At 36.7% G+C, this 20,609-nt stretch overlaps 1 protein-coding gene and 1 pseudogene across 2 annotated transcripts in view; one reads left to right on the forward strand and one right to left on the reverse strand.

Annotated features, from left to right (window-relative positions):
- Positions 1-3,683: 3,683 nt before the first annotated feature.
- Positions 3,684-15,941, reverse strand: LOC102728934 (protein SET-like; annotated as a pseudogene). The gene is made up of 3 exons (XR_014144927.1): positions 15,560-15,941; positions 12,456-12,514; positions 3,684-11,303 (listed from the first exon to the last, which is right to left on the reverse strand). The product of XR_014144927.1 is annotated as a protein SET-like (transcript).
- Positions 15,942-16,157: 216 nt separating this feature from the next.
- Positions 16,158-20,609, forward strand: part of PRKACB (protein kinase cAMP-activated catalytic subunit beta) — a 120,727-nt gene continuing 116,275 nt past the window's right edge. Inside the window, exon 1 of the mRNA XM_006736935.3 lies at positions 16,158-16,394. Within this exon, the coding sequence (XP_006736998.1) occupies positions 16,349-16,394 (46 nt within the window). The 5' untranslated portion in view covers positions 16,158-16,348. The remainder of the gene's footprint in view (positions 16,395-20,609) is intronic.

Here is a 20,609-nt window from a genome sequence, read left to right on the forward strand (position 1 = left end):
AATGTTGTCTCTGCTTGAGGAGAAAATACAGTTGATTGTGACTATTCACGAACTCCATATTTGTGAATTTGCCTACTCACTAAAATTTATTTGTAACCCAAAATCAATACTCACAGCACTTTCATGGTCATTTGTCATCATGTGCATAGCTGCAAAAAAATCTGAGCTGCTTGTTGCACACGCACCCAGCTGAAGTCAAACAAGACCATGTTTGTTTCAGGTCTCATACTGTTAAACAAGTGTCCTTTTCCCAGTCTATTTAGTATCATGTTTTCCACATTTTTGTGTTTCTTGTTGGTGATTTTTAGTTTTGAAATGCTGCCTAGTGTTTCCAAGTGCAAGAAAGCTATGATGCCTTACAGAGTAAATATATTTGTTAGATTAGCTTCATTTAGTCATGATTTATAGTGCTACTGGCTGTGAGTTCAATGATAACGAATCGATATTACATATTTTTTAAAGATTTTATTTATTTATTTATTTGACATAGAGAGAGAGCACAAGGCAGAGAGGCAGGCAGAGGGAGATGGAGAAGCAGGCTCCCCACTGAGCAGAGAGCCTGACGCAGGGCTTGATCCCAGGACCCTGGGATCATGACCTGAGCCAAAGGCAAACACATAACTGACTGAGCCACCCAGGCATCACAATCCTTATTACATATTAAATAAGGTGTTTTAAAACAGAAACATACATATAGCAAGGTGTGTATTGATCAGTTGAGTAAAGTGTTGTGACTCCAGACTAGCAGAAATCTAACCATGTATTTATCCTACAAGTAATGGCTCAGTGACTTTATAGAAAATAACTACCTCAAATAGCAAGAGTTGACTGCACCCTATACATGAAAGGAATTTCAAGTTTCAGCTAAGAAGTACTTGCAGGAACTAGAGGAATACCTGTGGGAGTAGACTGGTGGTAGTGAAGGTAAGGAAATATAAGACTGGATAGGGAAAATTTTATTGACATAGGGAACATCCTCCATGACTTGTGATTTGACATTCCGGCAAAGATTCCTGGAGCCAGTCCTAATATGGTTTCAGACAGCATTTGGAAGCTTGAACATGATGATGCCTACATAAATGAGGTGGGGATAATAGAAATGCTTTGGAACAGTATTAAAGACTCAGAAAGCTCCAGATGTTAAAATTTTGAATAGATATTTGATGTGAGACTAGAGAATCCACCACCCAGCTTTATTTCATGGAAGAACCCAGCGGACACATTCTTCATTAAGGCAACGAGGAATCTACAAATGAGAGAGCTCAACAGCTCAGGGCTGATAGTAGGACATACTGCCATGGAACAGATTGTCTTACTTATTACCGGAAAAGTTCTTTTCATGCAGACTTGTAGCATGTACAAAATTTGACAATATAACTGGCCATAAAGTAAGTATACACAAATTCAAAGAGTGAAATAATGCAAAGAATGTACTTTAACAACTATGCAACAGCTATTAGAAATTAATAGCAAAATCTAACTAGAAAATCTCTGAAGTTTTAGGTTTTACATTTATATATATACATATATATATATTTTTTAGTTAATTTTTCTTTATTGTGTGACATATGGATCAAAACTTTTTAAATATAGATATCTAATTGTTGTGGAACTATTTGTTTAAAGACTATCTTTCTGCACTGAATGTGTAACTTAACTTTATTACATCTTTGTCAAGGATCAATTGAAAATATATGTATAGGTCTATTTCTAGATTCTCTATTCTGTTCCATTGATCTCTTGTCTATCTTTATGCCAACAGCACATTCTGTTGATTTACTGTACATATGCTTAATTTCATGTTTCAACTTTACTGGGCTAAGGGATTCCCAGCTAGCTGGTGAAATAATTTCTGAGTGTGTTTGTGAGAGTGCTGCTAGAACAGATTAGCATTTAATCAGGACACTGAGTAAAGAATATCTACCCTCAACAATGTGGGTGGGCTTTATCCAATCTGTTAAGGCACAGACAGAACAAAAAGGCAGAGGAAGGTTGAATTCTCTTTTCTTGAGCTGGGACATCCATTTTCTCCCGCCCACAGATGACAAGAGTTCCCAATTGTGGGGCCTTTGTACTCCAGGACTTACATCAGCTGTGCTGCCCTCCTGCTCCCCCAGGCCTTCAGTCTCAAACTGGAGTTAAACCATCAGCTCCCTTGGTTCTCATGTCATCACTCAGACTGAATTATACCGCCATCTTTCCTTGTTCTCAGGCTTACAAATAGTTATTGTGGGACTTCTCAGCCTCCAGCACCGTGTGAACAAATTCCTATATTAAATCTCCTCTTATATTTATCTCTATTATGTCCCATTAGTTTTGTTTCTCTGGAGAACCCTAATACTCTATAATTTTATAATAAATCTGTAAGTCAGGTAGTGTAAGTTTCCCAACTTGGTTCTTTTTCAAAGTTGTTTTAACTAATCTAAGTCTTTTGCAGTCCATATGAATTTCAGAATCAGCTTGCCAATTTTATAGGAAAAACCTGCTGTAATTTTGCTTGGGATTGTACTGAATCGACAGATGAATGTTGGGGGAATTGACATCTTAAACAGAGCCTTCTGATCCATGAACATGGTGTTTCTCTCCATTTATTTAGTTCTTCTTTAACCTCTTGCAGCAATGTTTAATAGGTTTCAGTTTATAGGTCTTGCACATCTTTTGTCAATTTATTCCTAAGCATTCCATATTTGTTAATGATATTTAAACTTTATTTTTAAAATTTCAATTTCTAATTGCTTATTACTAAAATATAAAAATACAATTGATTTTAAAATAATGACCCAGTATCAGGCAACCTTGCTAAACTCATTTATTAGGTCTAAAAGCTTTTTTATAAATCCCACCATATTTTCTACACAATCTTCTGTAAATAAAATATTACTTTTTCCTTACCAATCTGGATGGATTTTATTATTTTTCTTGCCTAATTGCATTGGATAGAACCTCTAGTAAAATGTTAAATAGAAGTGGTGAGAGCAGCCATCCACATCATGTTTCTAACCTTAGGAAAAAAATATTTTATCTTTCACCACTGAGAATATTAGCAGTAGGACTTTTGTAGAGGACATTTATCTGTTTGAAGAAATTTCCTTGTCCTGGTTTGCCGAGAGGTTGTTTTTTCTTCCAAATTAGGAATGGAAGTTGGATTTTGTCAAATGATTTTCTTCATCTACTGAGATGATTATATGGGTTGTTTTTTTTTTTTAATTTTTTGCTCTGTTAATGTGAATTACATTGATTGATTTTCAAATGTTAAGACAACTTTACATTTTTAGGATAAGCCCTACTTGGCCATGATATATTATCCCTTCTATATATTGTTAGATTTGATTTGTTAAAATTTCACTTAGAATTTTTACATGTATGTTCATGATTGATACTGTTCTGTAGTTTTCTTTTCTTGCAGTATCTTTGTGTGGTTTTGGTATCAGAGTAATGCTGGAGCCATAAAGTGAGTTGAGAAGTATTCCCTCCTCTTCAATTTTCTGCAGAACTGGTATTCTTTCTTTCTTAACTGTTCTGTAGAATTCAGCAGAGCTTGGAATTTGTGACTCAGGGTTAGGGCAAAAATTTGTTAGGTATGACACAAAAGTATGATCCAAAAAAAAAAGATTGATAAGCTGGACTTCATTAAAATTAATAACTTATTTTCTTTGATAGACACTGTTAATAAAATGAAAAGATAAACTACAAACTGAAGGAATATATTTGTAAAAACATATCTGATTAAAGACTTGTATTCAAGATATATAAAGAACTCTCAAAAATGCAATAATAAAGAAAGAGAAAAAACCCAATAACAAATCAGTAAAAAGTTTGAATAGACATTTTGCCAAAAAGATACATGGATGACAAATAAGCACAGGAAGAGGTACTCAGTAGGAGCAGTCATTACATAAATGTAAATTATAACCACAGTAAGATAATGTACTTTGTTAGAATGTCTGAAATTAAGAAATGACTTACTAAAATGCTAATGTGGAGGAACTTAAACCCTTGTACAATGCTGTTGGGAATGTAAAATGATAGAATATCTTAAGAAAACAATTTGGCAGTTTCTTTAAAAGTTAAACATGTATGTCCCATATAATCCAGCCATTCTACTCCTATGTATTTACCCAAGATAAATGAAAGTATATGTCCATATGAAGACCTGTAAGCAAATATTCATAGTAGCCTTATTGAATTAGTCAAAAATTGGAAACAACCTAAAGATTGGTCAATAGGTATAAACACAGCCATAAATAGAACACTACTCAGCAATAAAAATCAACTGTTGATACAGGAAACAACATGGATTAATCTAAAAATTATTACACTAAGTGAAAGAATTCAGGCCAAAAAGTGTACATATTGCATGAGAACATTATATAAAATTTTACAACATGCAAATTAATCTATAATGACAGAAAGCAAAAAAGTCATTGCCTGGAAATAGATGGGCAAGGAGAGGTATGAAGGAAAGATTACAAAGGGGCATGGTGAAACTTTTGAAGATGATGGATATGTTCAATATCATGATTGTGGTGATGGCCTCATGGGTGTTTACGTGTGTATTTTATTTTTTAAGAGCTTTTTGTATATTTAAACGTGTGTAGTTTATTATATGTCAACTTTTCTTCAGTAAAGCTGATAAAAATTTAAATACATTAAAAATATCATAAAGAAAATAAAAATTCAAATCATGAATGAAGAGAAGATAATTTGCCACAATATAGATTACAAAGGATTGGGATTCAGTAAATCCCCTAAAAATCAATAAGAAAATAGGTAACAACTCAAAAGAAAAGCAGGTTAAAGTAATGAATAGAAATTTCACAGATGAGGATGCCTAAAGTGGCTCTCAAACATATGAAATTGTATTCAATTTCTTCAGTATGGAAATTAAAAGCACTTTCCAGATTGGTTAAAATGGAAAAATAAGACAAAATTAAGTGTATGTGAGGATGTGGAAAATAGAAATTGGATATGAATTGGTATAACCACTTTTGAAAACAGTTTGCTATATCCAGGAAAATTGAACACACTTAAATTCTACCAATCCATAATTCCACTATTAGATATATGCCTAAATAAATTGTTGAATGTGTGTTTATAAGCAAGAATACTTATTGCAACATTGTTTAAAAAATTATATAAACAGTGTCAATATCCATTAACAGTATAAAGGGTATATAACTTGTGGTATATTCATACAACAGTATACTCATAAACATGTAAAATGAATGAACTATAGTATATACATCCACATAACTAAAAAACAATGTTGAGTGAAAGAAGCAAGTTACAGAAGAATTCTTAAAAATTCTTATAAATTTCAAAAGCAGGTAAAACTGAAGAGTGTATTTTAAGAGCTATATGCTTAGGTAGCAAAATAAAAACAAAAACAAAAGTCCCACAATAAATATTAAGGAAAGCAAGAGAATGATTAATTCAGGTATGGTTTATCTTTGGATAGGGACAATGAATGAGGTCTCATAGGATGCGTCTGAGATACAGTAATATTCTGTTTCTGGCCTCGATATGGATACATGGATTTTGGTTTATTACTACCATTGAATTTGTACATTTATATTTTGCACAGTCTTTGTTAGGTATGCTCTATTTCACATTTTTTGGAATGTTTAATAGGAAGTATGACAGACAGGGTAGGAGACTGGTTACAAGGTTAATGCAGTTATTTACACAAAAGAATTCTAAAGACTTGGAGCTCTGTATTATCTGTAAGTCAGGGTAGTTAACTTGGATAATTATTTGAAATTAAATGAGTTACAGTTTTCCACCTCCAACTCTTTTCTTACTGATTCCTATACTGTACACATATATAAGTAGATAGCAAAGAATGAATATACTAAGTAAGTTTTCAGTACCAATTCCGGAAATCCAGTGCTATCCCAAGTATTCTTAAGGGTTGCCTGACCAACCTTGTGTTGGGACTGTTAATTTGGCTTTGAATGAAACACAATAGGGTAGTGGTTCTCAAACTTTAGGGATCACACTTAAATATAAGGATTACACTCACACGTAAGGGTCATACTTTGTTAAGAGGCAGATTAATTAGAACTTATACAAAAAATTCTGATGTAACAGACTTGAATAGGACCCAGGAAACTGCATTTTAAAAACAAGCACTCCCCAATCATATTCATGCAGATGGTCTAGACTAGACTTTTGGAAATGCTGGTTTTACTGATTAAAAGTTCTGGAAAGAGACTGATCTGGGTTCATCGTGCAGAGCCTGGTACATAGAAAACTTTTATTTACAATTACAACTCTTGGTAGTAGTGGTGGTGGTGGTGATTCTGTAGTCAATCCAGCTTCTTAACTCCCTACAAAAAGTTGATTCAAATCCCTATTACATGCATTTTATTTTAGAGATATATTTATTTGAGAGAAAAAGAGAGTGAGAGAGAGAGAGAGCAGGGGGAGTGAGAGGGAGAGAGAAACTCAAGCAGACTCCCCACTGAGTGTAGGGCCTGACATGGGCTCAATCCCACAACCCTGAGGTCATGACCTGGGCTGAAATCAAGAGTAGGATGCTCAACCAACTGAGCCACCCAGGTGCCCCTACATGCATTTAAGTATCCAGTATCCTTATGATTTTATACACATTTCTGATGGGCTTATATTTTCATGGACCCCTCTGGCTCTGATTTTCTGCTTCTGGGCAATTTTTGTTCCTTGTTCTATATTACCTATGGTTATTTACTTCTTTGTCATAATTTTAAGGCAAAGGGAAAAATGGTCCTTTATACTTCATCATTTCCTTCAGAGCAACCAGAAATATAAAGCTGTTGCATGTAGCAAAAATGTAGTTGAAGACCTGGGAACTACCTTAAGTGCTATGTAGGACACAACTTGGAATCACGTTAGATCTTTCAGCTGCCATGGTCTGCACCACTCCATATAAAAACCCCAGACTCCTGACATCTTGCTAATTGTTCCCTTCCCATCTCTCTTCCTCACTCCCTACGTCTTGGATTACCCTAGAATTTTGAATTCTCCCTTAATTAGACTGAGCAATTCAGCTCTCTCTAGCCACTCCTAAACTTGCAGTTATTCATGAAAAAACTCAGTACCTTTTATGTAGCAAGATTCATAAGCTTCCTAGAGAATAATTATGGTTATAAGTAGTATATAATATAAACCAAGACATTTGGAAATGAATATTGAGAAAAAAGTACTTGCCAGATTGAAAAGAAACAAAGAAATTGAAAAATCACCTTAAATATTTTCTACCATGGTTCTGCCACATCCCACACATATTCAAATAACCCCTTCAACTTCCAGATCACAAAAACTAAAAATTCATATTTAACTTCATTCTCTTTAATTGGATACTCAATAGTTATTTAACCAGAATAATTTAGAAGAAAATTGAAGTGCCTTTTCCTTCTTTATCCTGTTTCTAGGACATCAGTGTTTCCAAATAATGACTTTTAGTGTAAAGAATTTCTAACATACCTGTCTGAAGTGTAGAGAACTTCTTGAGAATCTAGAGTCTGGGTTTCAGTCCTGGTTTTGCCTCAGACAATTTAGCAAATCCCTTAACCTAACTCTCTGTTTACTCTATTTTTAAAATAGGGTGAGGTGTATTGTTTTTTATTGCTGCTGAAACAAATTACCATTAACTTGGTGGTTTTTAAAATTATTATCTTTACACTTCACTACGTCAGGAATCAGACCCGGATCTCATTGGGTTAAAATCAAGGTGTCAGCACTCTTGTGTTCCTTTCTGGAGACCCTCGGAGATAATCTGTTTCTTTGTTCTTTCTAGCTTCTAGAGGCTGCCCACATTGCTTGGCTCATGGCTCCCTTCCTCCATCTTTAACGTCAGCAATGATGTAGAGATCTCACATCACATCACTCTGAACTCTTGTTTCCCTCTTCCACTTTTAAGGACCCTTGTGACTACATTGGGCCCACAAGGATAGTGCAGGATAATCCCCCTATTTTAATGTCAGCTAACTAGCAACCTTAATTCCATCTGCAATCTTAATTTCCCTTTATCAATCGAGGTAACATAATCACAGATTCTGGTAATTAAGACTTGGACATCTTTGGGAGGGCATTATTCTGCCTACCACATCAGGTAACAGAGTATTTCTCATATATTTAACCAAAAACTTCTATGATTTTATGATAAAGTCCATCACATTTTGGGGGGGGGGGGAGAAGGAGTAGTCCTTTACAGTACCACTGAGAAATACTTGTGTTTACTAACACCATTAAATAAATCCTCTGTAATGGACATTGTTTTACTGAATGTTCAACTTCTAGTCCATCCTTTTGGTACTGGGAAATTTCTGCTTCCCCACTGATGAGTCCCAGGATTGCCTTACCCTGGGTAAGAAGCAAAAACTTAACCCAAGATAGGCCAACTGAATTCTCTCATTAGAAACTGAATTGTGGGAAAAGAACAAGACTGAAGACAATATGTATTTTGTTGTTGTTCCACTGGCAATTACAGGGAAAATGTCAATCAGCAACAACTATTTCAATTCTTTGGAGCTGCCTGGCTCCTGAGGATGCCAAGCCTGATTCTTCAGCTTTCTTTTCCTTCCTACAAGCATCTGTATATTCTTCCAATCTTTTGTTTATATTAGTTAACTTATAACATGCAGTCAATCAAATTGATACCCTCTCATTCTTTTTGACCTCTGTGACTACATTTCCTGTTTCTCTCTGAGCTTGTCTGACCACTCCAGGCTCCTACCGCACCAGGCTCCTTTTATTTTTTTTGAGAGAGAGAGACTGAGAGAGAGCATGAAAGGGGGGAGGGTTGGGAGGGTCAGAGGGAGAAGCAGACTCCCTGCTGAGCAGTGAGCCCGATGCGGGACTCGATCCAGGGACTCCAGGATCATGACCTGAGCTGAAGGCAGTCGCTTAACCAACTGAGCCACCCAGGCGCCCCCAGGCTCCTTGTAGAACTCCCCTCTTTTCTGTTCCATAATTGTCCATTCTTAGATGCTTTTTTATTCTTTACATTTTCAATGAGATTTCATTCAGAGCTGTGGCTTTGACTCTTAACTCAAATTCAGTAATGACCCAAGTCATATACCTCTCATTAATTTAAAAACTAGTTTATCTTCTTCATTTCTGACTTCTGTTATCCAGTCACCCAGGATGGAAAATTGATTATGAACAGTCTTTCTGATTTTCACCGTATTGGGTATCTGTTGCTTTTACCTACCCTATATGAGAAAACTGCACTTCTCTCATTCCATGTCAGTCATGGTACGTACCCTGCCTCCTCCCTTCACAGAAATGGTCATGTGATTATACAGAACCAGTATGTATAATTATAATGTAATATTTATTATAATTATACTGTTACATATATAAAGATTTTATTTATTAATTTTAGAGAGACAGAGAACAAGCGGGGGGTGGGGTAGAGGAAGAAGGAGAGAAAGATTCTCAAGCAGACTCCACACTAAGCATGGAGTCCAATGTGGGGCTTGATCTCACAACCCTGAGATCATGATCTGAGCTGAAATTAAGAGTTGGATGCTTAATAGTCTGAGCCACCAGGCACCCCACTGTTATATTAGTATAATTATATGTAATATATAACATAATTATAATATTTATAATATATGATATTGGGAAAGAGAACTCATTGTTCCTTAAGTTGCTAAGCTGGAAGGATATAAATCTGTCACATAGAGAGAGCCTGTTTGGCTCATCATAGGAGAGAGTTTTATTTTAAAAGTGTCATCTTAAACTGCAAGGATGTCATTTAACATCACAATTAGACATGCCAAAGGAGAAGCCATGTTGTCAGAATGTCCACTTAACCCACCCAAACATCTCGAACCCACCCTTTGCTGACCCTCGATAACCCCATTTTTTAAAGTTTCTTTTCTTTCTTTTAAACAAGAGAAAGTAGACAGGTACATATTGGTAAAACTTAACTGCACAAATTCACACAGAGACACAGTGTAATCTCTGAGCCCAATACACAGAGGAGGAAAAAAGCTAGAATTCTATGCACTACTACACAGGGGCCTAGGACCCTCCAGCTTCCAGCAGAGCTAAGGGAGCAGAAGGTTTTTCTTTTTTCCGCAGAGCACAGTGGTGTTGATTCCACAGTTTTTGTTGAGACAGGAAGAGATAGAAATGAATTTGGAACAGAAAGGGGTAGAGATTCGTTCCCACTATTCCCCCCAAATAAGTTGAGAATCATGGTAAAAAGGGAGAGAAAAGAGACTTCAAAAAACAGGGTCAATGAGCACAAGAGGGGGGGAAAAAAAAAGACTGCAACTTGCTCCCAGGGATTGGAGAAAATTTAAAAAGGAGGGTTGGAATCCATCAGTGTTCTATTAGTCATCTTCTCTTTCATCCTCCTCCTTTCATCCCCTAATCATCATCTTCATCTTCCTCACCCTCATCCTCATCTCATTCTTCATCAATATCTTCCAATCATTCTTCTTCATCATCATCAGTATCTTCTTTCCTCCCCTTTCTTCATCATCCATATGAGGAACCAAGTTGTAATGGATTTGGCCAAATACCATCTTTGATGACCTCTCCTAACTCATCTGCACCTGCCTCAGAATGGTCAGTGAACCAGGTGAAGCTCTCTGGTTCCTCATGCGGTCTTCTCCTGCTGGTTTTAGTCTGCATTTGACTTGAACGTTTTGTTAACTCCTTTCCAGATTTTCATTTGATTTCAGTGGACTTTGAAGATGGATCAACCACTCTCATTCAGATGAAATTCTCTGGCGAGAAGTTTATTTTCGAAGTAAGGGTTTTCATCAAAATAAAAATCTATTCTGTAACCTGATTTAATACCCCAAGCAGTGCAGACACTTGTGGATGGTTGACAAATGTTACCAAAAAATTTGGGATTTTGGCAATTAATTCCAACCTCTTCTGAAAAAATGGTTGGTGGAGTTTGTTACATTTCTCTTCTACTTTCAAAATCTCCTCAGCGGCTTGTTCATTAAGTCTATTTCATTTTCTACTTCATCAATATGTTCAATTGCTTCTTGCTGTTCTTCTTCTCCTTATGGCAAGTGCTGAGAGGTCGACATCTCCTCATGCTTGGGGGCAGGAGGCAGTCGCCATTTCTTCCTTTGAGGCAGGAGTGAAGACTGGCATTTGGGGGCCATGCTGTGAGGAAATGCCACAAAACCAGGAGAGACGCACATCTGGAAGAAGCTCTGATTACTCCAAAGTTATCTTATTTTCCGTAATTATTTACACGTTCATCTTGCCTTACACAAATACTTGATTTTATTAATCTTTATACCCTCCTCATGCTTTGCATATGGTAGGAACTCACTGAATGATTATTGCTGAAACATAAATACAAGAAAACATTGAATGTTATTGCAGGGTGGGCACAGGGTTACAGTGACTTTATTATATGACAAAAGTTATCCTAGTACTTTTCACAGATGATTTAATTTAATCCATGTAACTTCACACTTTGGGAAACAAAGACCAAGAGAAATTAGAAATTTATGTGAAAGTCACATATGGTGACTGTAACAGAACATGAATTCAGATTTTCCTGAATACAAAACTCAAACCCTTTCTACTTCATCACACACCACTCTGGTTTGTTACTGTCAGTACTATGAATATAGTTTTATTTCAGTGGGCCAGATTCACCTTAGTCAATGATGGGCTTAAATTGTAAAAGTTGTGATTTCATAAAGAAACAAATGTTTTGTAAATTTGGGTGCTATTTTTGGTCTATAGGTATAGTTCAAAAATGCATAGCACAAAACTGTAATAGCAGAAATTTAGGCATAGTTTTGCTAAACACACTAGTAAAACCAGAATATCCAAAACAAACATACCTTTTCTGAGATAGTGTATTACATATTAAGAAAGGAAAAAAAGTTGGTTTTGTTCTCCCCTCCATGTTTTTTTTCTTAAAACACATTCAGTTTGTATTCTAGTCCTCACAAGAGATAAGCTACAATTCTACTGTTACTAGCTCATTTTTGTTGACTTTGAGCAGGTTAACCAGTCAACTATTTTAGTCTCCTCATCTGTAAAGAAATACCCAGAAAGATGAATATTGAACTTTAGATAATAAATTTGTCATCGAACAAAGGGATTAGAATTCTGCTCAAGAAGAAAACTTCGTACTGTACTACAATGATTTGAACAATTATCATAACATATTTGTAACTTATTAACTATAAAATTACTTCCTCATTTTAGAAGTATTATTCTGTCCTTTGCCTGATATTGAATGTGGTATCATTTGGTTTAGAACATACAATACTGTACAATAATGAAATATCAGACTATGTGGATTACTAGTTATCATTCAAAATAATTATCTTATGATGGTTAAATAAATTTTTACTTGCATTTATTTGACGTAAAATACAATATAAAAACAAATGACCTGGTCATATTCTCCAACAATGATCAACTTCAGCTTATCCATCCTGGTGATTATAAAGGAAAAACAAATATTTCTGACATACCTTATTTTTGAGAGTGTTTTGCTTTAGAAAGTCTTGGAAATCAAGTTGATAATATAAAACTACAAAATAAACAGAAATAACAATTTACTAAGCTTTTGCCATTTTCTCATTCCTGAGTGAAGAGATACCTCTAGGAAGAAAAGGGCCAAGACTCTTAGTTCTTAGGCCTTATTTTTCTCACCTGTAAATTGGAGATAATAAAATCTAATCTTAATGAGGATTGAGATTACATTTGCCTCGCAGAAAAGTGCATAAAATCTAGTGTTCTGCCACTTACCATATGAGTGATCTCGGCCAAGTTACTTCTTTGAACTTTTGTTTTACTCATTTGTAAAAGGGGGCTAATATGTCTAGCTTATGTAGGTTTGTTGTGGGGATCAGATAAAAAAAAACAACATGTGAAGAAGAGATGAGAAAAAAAGGAAAGATCTGTGATGTTTTGAAGTGGCTTTTGGTCAAAAGGAATAAATTTCAACCCAATACGAAGAAACAGGTTCTTTTAAATGCATATCCAACTACCTGAATAAAATTAATTCCTTAAAAAAAAAAAAAGTGAAAATGTTTGATTACAAAGTACTAGAAAATGTAAGATTAATTATTTCCAAAGTGAAATATAATTTTCCCTGCTACATAGTGTTGCAGATTCTTAGATAAAATATTACATGGAAAAGGACTCAAAGTCTTTTCTCTGTATGATCCCCTTCTGTGTCTGCTTTCCTATGGAAATAAGTTATAGTTCTACCTTTGCATTTGTTTAGTTTATAGCAAAGTCATTTGTGGCAAAGGATAGCAACTGCCCCATGTTACTGCTAATCATTTCAAGAATAACTGAACAGTTAATGACATTTCTGCCCCTTCTGGAATGTAAAAATTCTTAAAACATAGTTTTCTATGTGCTACATAAACAATGGTTTCCTATAGAGAACTCTTCTCTAATAATGAAAAGGCAACTTGTATATAATTACAACTAAATGGCTGTTAATGTTAACTAACTGAAAACTATGAAACTATACTCTTAAAGTATAATCTTCCTTGAACCAGAGAAACAGTGTAAGCTAATATAACAAATAATATTATAAGGAAAAAAGAATAAGAAGATATTTCTAATTGTTGATCATTTTTTTATTAATAATTAATTTAATTTCTTAACCAATGATAAAGTTAAATTGAGAAAGGTTGAAATTTTCTAAAGCTGAATATTTTACTTATTAATTTTCCAGAATGTAGTTATAATATTTGTAACTGTGTAATAGTTGTCAACAGTCTCCTCTGCAAATTAATGACTTACTCAGCTGCCCTCTTATTAGAGGCCTAGAACTCAAAATCATGTTAAAAAAAGGGACCAATTATGTCTATAACACTCTTTTATTATTAAAGTTGGTCTCTAAAAAGGCACACATTTAAAAACTCACCCCAATGAGGACAGTATGAATATTCCAGGATTCTAGAAAGATTCCCTCCAGAATAAAGTATATCAAAAAGTTGTCTTTAATTTGGTATATATGTGGCTTAATGCTATTTATTAAATTTTCCATGTATGTAGGGCAAATGTCACATCCACAACACAAAACTAAATGTGACTGGAAAGATGTGACATTGTTGCAACATTGTTACAAAACCTATCTAGTCCAAACCCTTTTTTCTCTCTTATTTTTATATTAGTTGGATTTAATAGAAACCCTCAAAATAATACAGTAGTTCCTCCCTACTTATCTGTGGGAGATATATTCCTAGAACCCCAGTAGATGCCTAAAACCACAGACAGTACCAAATCTCATATGTACAATGTTTCTCCTTATGCATGCACACATACCTATGATATAGTTTAATTTATAAATTTGGCACAGCAAGAGATTGATGATAACTAATAATAGAATAATTTTAACAATATAATGTAATAAGGTTATGTGAATGTGGTCTCTCTCTGATCTTATTGTTCTATACTCACCCTTCTTGTGATGATGTAAGATGATAAAATGCCTTCATGATGAGATGACCCCCTGTGAAGTGGGGGCGTATAGACTACAACTTGGGTGTTAGGCTACCACTGACCTTCTGACAGGTCAGAAGGAGAATCATCTGCTTCCTGACGGTGGATAACTGAAACTGTGGAGAGCAAAACTGGATAAGGGGGGACTACAGTATAATGAAATTCCCCAAAAAGTAAATTGTATCTCTTAATCTCTTATATCTCAAATCAATGGATTTCAAATGACAAAGCAATTTACCGCAACATCCACAGGTTTCTGATCAACATTATAGACAAAAGGATGGACTTTGGAGCCCAGCCACCTAGGTTCAAATCCTTCTTCCACCAGATGATAGCTGTGTAACCGACGGTAAATTGCTTAACTTCTCTGTTCCTCAGTTTGCACAGTAAATAATGATAGTAAAGCTACGTTATCGCATAGGGTTTTGAGGATCAATTTGTTAATATTTTTACAGTATTTGGAATACAGTATATGTAATATAAATATTTGTTACATTAATTTAACAACTGATAATAAGAAATAGTGGTAAGAGTTTACTGAGGAACTTCTTCAGTTAGCACTCCATTTTTGTCAGTAATAAAAAATATTTTTTTAAAAATTCTGAAAAATTTCCTTAGCTTACTTTCAAGTCAGCAGGTGTCCTTAAGCCCTACTGTGCCAGGCCTGGTGCCTTGGGGACACAAAATAAGTTTATGTGGTCTCGCCCTCAGGAAGTAACAGGATTTCTGCACTAGGTTTGGAACAAATACAAAGTTCAAAGGAACATGCAACAAAAAATATTACACTGCCACATAAATCACCCGATAAATAAAGCTATTTGAAAATTCAAGCGCTCTAAGTATATTAATAAGTGCTCTATGTATATTAATAAAACGCAATTATCAATTGGGAATGCATTTATTTTAACATCTACACAGAAAGCTGCTAAATACAATGCCTCGCATCAATAGATGGTGCAGAAATATTTTCCTTATCTCCACCTGGGACGTCTGACAAAAACTTGAGCGACCCCACAAAATCGCGGCGAATGAAAACCGCACTGGAAACATCAAAGGACTTGTGACTGACGCCTGAGAACAGGGAGGACAACGTGGTTACGGGCTCAGTGAATACCTGAATCTTCGAAGTAAAGAGGCTCCGAGCCACAGTCGAGATTAAGGACGAGGCTGTTTCCATGGCGCATGCTGACCAGTCTGCCCCCGCCAGAAGCAAGAACTAGGGGGGTTCCCCTCGCATGTGCTCTCTCGTGCGGTTCTCCCCGGCCTGTCTGGAGAAGGCAGCCTTTGAATGAGGAGCCGACGGGATACGGTGCACAAAGAAAGCATCCGAGCCCCTACAGGGCTTCCCGCGGCCCCGCTCCAGGACATGGGGGACTCCAGGCTGAGAGACGACGGGTTCCTCCAAGCTAACGGTTCTCACGCCGCCTCCCGTATCTCAGGGATGAGCATCCGAGCTCAATCCCTGGCGACAACACTCCAGCTCAGCGGGCCGCGGAGGTGTCTGTCAGGGTTACCCCATCAGCCGCCCCCGATCAGGCCCCCTCACCCCGCCGCCCTCGTCCCGGACAATACGTCACTTCCGGCGCGCGCGCCAGCCCGCGGATAAAGACAGGGGCCTGGGAGGGGAGGGGAGCAAGGGGGGCGGGGCGGGGGAAAGGGGAGTGTCTGCCCGGCGCCGCCGCAGCTGCCGCTGCCACAGCTGCTGCCTCCCGGGCTGAAGAGTTGGCTGAAGCCCTGCCCTCCGAACCGGCCCAGTTTTCCCGCCCGGACTCGGGGCGCCAACGCCGGGAGCACTCACCGCTTTGATCGGTGCAGAAGCGGGACTTGCCTCAGCCTGTGGAGCGGCGGGGACGACCCCGGCCCCCCTTCCCCTCCCTGACCCCTTCTTTCCATCGCCCCAGTCATGGGGAACGCGGCGACCGCCAAGAAAGGCAGCGAGGTGGAGAGCGGTGAGTCAAGGGCCGGGTCTGGGTACCTGCCGGGCGGGCGGGCGCGGGGCATCGACCGTCCCTCCGGGTCGGAGCCCCGAGGCCGCGGGCATGGCCCAGGCCTCGCAGCGGCCGCCGGTAGCTGCTCGTGGGGGCCCTAGGGACCAGCTGCCTTCCTTCTCCACAGCCTTGCCCCCCGGCTCCGGCTTGAGGGCCGAGCGCGAAGGGCCGGATGGAGAGATCGAGGTAGAAGAGTGTTCCCCGAGACTCCCTTTCTCTTTAGAGCGAGGGGACGCACTCACTAGAACAATTCCCCAAATATGGTCCGGATAAAGAAGTCCCTTGTACCATCCCAACCCTCGCTTCCCCTACCCCCGACCACCTCTTTGGGAGCCACAGGTAGTGCTGTGGGCAGAGTTGGCTCTTTTCCCTCCATCGCTTGGGTCCAGCCCAATCTTATCACAGGGTGAGGGGCTGCTAGTCTGGCTCTCTGCTGCAGGTAAGGTTAATTCTGAGTAAGCAACTATGTTTTAGAGATCCTGCAGCTCTTCAGATTAGGAATGGAAGATAGAACGAGACTAAACTGCAACTTTATCCATGAAAAAAAGCAAGGCAGGTTTGCCTTTTCTTGTGACATTTCAAGACTCTCCTAGAGTGTCTGTAAAACTTAAAGGTCACTGGAAGTTGAAGTGCTTCCAGAATAGGGTGAATTTCTTCTGACAGCTGAAAGTGCAGGCACCCTACACTTTACACCAAATAGTAAAAAATCATGCAAATTGAATTTCTGTATAGTTCAATCAATCAATCAGGATGGTTGTGAAAAAAAAATGATGTGTCTTTGTAAGGTTCATCTCAGATTTTATAATTCAGAATGATAAGACAACAAATGGTATTTGTTATGTCACCAGGAGTAAATGACAGAATGCCAGATGATTTATTCCAGTTTGTGTAATTAGTATCTTTTAATGTTTCTATGTTTGTAACATGTTTTAGGTTAATTTTGTAATTTAGCATGAAGGAAAAAGCTGTTTTTTTTTTCTGTATCAACAAAGCAGAATCAATTTGGAAAAATTTAGTCATTCATTTTGTTTAATGTGAATAATGAGATTATATGGTTTATGTTTCACCAGTGAGGTTTTGGTATTAATTTTCGGGAGCTCCAGAAAAGTTTGATATACTATCATACAAATTATCAATGACCATACTTTAGTATGTGATAGGGAAATTTTAGAAAGCCAATTTAGAGGTAGAACTTTGTCTTTTCTTTTTTGACTGCACAAATGTAGTAACTGTACAGAAAGTATAGGAATGTGGAAAGTATAAAGAATTATTTATGTCTGATGAGTTATCATTTTTCCTTTTAAATCAAAGATAAAATATGTGCTAATTGTGTTACAAAGGAGTGTACTTGGTAATTGAATCATATCAGTGATTTTCATTAGCAAGTACTGGCCTGTACAGTGTTTCTATTTTTAATAATGATAGTAGACTCTTCTCTGATCTATATATTTCCATTATTAAGTTACCAAACTAATTCTCCCTGAGACAGTACTGATTTGAAGCTCAGAACTATGGGATAATCTTAGAATATTTACAGAAAACAGAATGGAAACTTTAAATGTTTATCTAAATATATTTAAATTATTCCTATGAATGAATTCTTTCCTGAGCTTTAACTATTAGTGACAGCCTATTTAGTAAGTATGTTAGCCAGCTTTTTATGTAAGTTTATTTATGGAAACTGAAGGTCAATATAGTAGTTTGAATAAATGTTGTGAAGTGATAAAAGAAAATAGCAAGTGATATCTCATAGGGACAGTTATTAGAAATGCCATGTGTTGATCACTTTGTAATTTCATCTGGAGCAATGTTATCAGGTGTGTGTTGCTGCTGTTCTATAGTGAATCAAGAAAGTTTAATGATATCTCTTAAAACTTAATGAAAGGACAGCTTTTACCATTACAAACCTAACTTTCTATGTATTTTTACTTGAAAATACATGCCTTTCAAAATTTGAATGTAGTTATTTAAACTTCAGTTGATACATAACAGCATAAACTTTTAGAAATATAAGTAATCTTACAGATCAGCCTGTATAATGATTCCATTTCAAAGCCAAAGAGCCTGACCTTTGAAGAAACTGAAGTTGGGATCAGATTATTAGTGATACCAGAGTAAGGAATAGAATCTGGTGCTCTGACTCCATTCTGCCTCATGAAATAATCAGTTAATACATATATTTTCGGGGCGCCTGGGTGGCTCAGTTGGTTAAGTGACTGCCTTCGGCTCAGGTCATGATCCTGGAGTCCCAGGATCAAGTCTCGCATCGGGCTCCCTGCTCAGCAGGGAGTCTGCTTCTCCCTCTGACCCTCCCCCCTCTCATGTGCTCTCTCTCTCTCTCTCTCTCATTTTCTCTCTCAAATAAATAAATAAAATCTTTAAAAAAAATACATATATTTTCAAAATGCCTGCAAAGTCTATTAGTTTCATTTGGAGACTCTAAGTGAAAGCTCAAGAAATCTACCTAGTGTAAGTGAGAAAATGTACTTATAGAAGTTAACCGAAGAGCAAAATATGATAAGTGCTAAAACTATGGAAAGTGAAGTTAGAACTCTGAAAACTACCAATAGGAAAATGTTTCATTTGAAATGATTAAAATGTATAAGGTTGATTAAGATTTAAGGTTTGGTTAGGACCATGCCTCATATGGGTGACTCTGGAGCTTCATTATAAAAATATTCCAGAAGAATGAAGCTTTGACCATTTGGCGCCTCTGTTGTATTCTATTGAAATCTCTCTACTCTTAGAATGAAACATTTTCCAGGGTAGGACTTGGAGATGCCATTCTCATCTCCATACTTTCTGGAGATAACATTAAGTTGGGTACCTATTTTCCTACTTTAGTGAACTAGGAAATTGTATTGATATATCTTAAAACTTACTGAAAGAACATCTCTTACTATTACATACCAACTATTCTGTGTATTTATAAAAAGTTATTCTCAAAAATATGTGTTTCAAAATTTGAGTGTAGTTACTTAAACTTCCACTAATACACAGAAGCATAAATTTTAAATATATGAGTATATAACTCTCTGAGAAGTTATAAACTCTTGTCATTCAAAATTGTTTTACTTATCCAGTCTCCCACTTCTTACTTTACCCACAGTCACCAACAAAAAAAACACAAATGCCACCATTTTAACATGGGAAGGATTTTTTTGTGGTTTATTTCATTTTTTTAAGAAAAACATTAGACCCCACAGGTTCCCTGTGGGGCTTTGTATTACACTTTCATGGCAAAGGTGTTGAGGCCAATGGTTCGTGAAGTCCTGGTAGAGATTTGGATGCAGATTCTTCTGTGACTGTAAGTGGTAGAGCCACCATGTAACCTAGTGTTTACATAATGATTTTGAATGTTTTCCAGAGTATCTCTCTGTCTTAAGAGCTTGAAGGTGAATAGAAATTAATCAAAGAAAGTCGCCAGGAGATTAGGTTCAACCAAAACACAAGTTTCATAACAACTTGCATTTTTGGAGGGCTTACTATGAACCAGGTTCTCTGTGTACTTTGCATGTATAATTTCACTTAATCTTTCCAGACTGCTATGAAATAGTTTAATTATTTTTCCATTTTATAAATGAGGAAATGGAGGCTCAGAGAGCCTAAATGACTTGCCTAAATTCCTACCTAGGAAGTCCAGGAGCAGCATTTGAACCTAGGCAGCTTAACCCGGGACCCGAAATCCTCACCACTGTGCAACAGCCTATGTGTATCCAATGGGAAAACTGATTCTAAGACACAGAGAATAGCTTAGACTTCACTTTGTTTCAGTTTGTTATCAATTATAGGAAATTTTGGTTGCTTTTAAGTGACTTCATTTGTATATATTAAGTATCTTAAATGAGAGAATTATTTTTCTTGTACTGTTCTCCAGATTCAGTTTCCTCATCTGTAAAATGAGGATGAAGGATTAAATCATCTTGAAAATCTTTTCAGATTTGATATGGTGTAATTTCAAATTAAGCCATATAAGTTAATTTATATGCCTAAACCCTTCACTGCTATTTGTATTTGTATTTAATTATCTTTCTCATTTGTAAATATATACTTTCCCTTCCTGATAAATAGCCAATCAAAACATTACTATTTAAACTTGTATTGCCATTTTAAAAAGTATTTAGAAATTTGCATTTTGGTTTAGAGTAGTACTATCCAGTCAGACTTTCTGTGTGG

Source organism: Leptonychotes weddellii, chromosome 4, assembly GCF_054177405.1.
Source record: "Leptonychotes weddellii isolate Sample4059 chromosome 4, ASM5417740v2, whole genome shotgun sequence".
NCBI classification, from domain to species: Eukaryota; Metazoa; Chordata; class Mammalia; order Carnivora; family Phocidae; genus Leptonychotes; species Leptonychotes weddellii.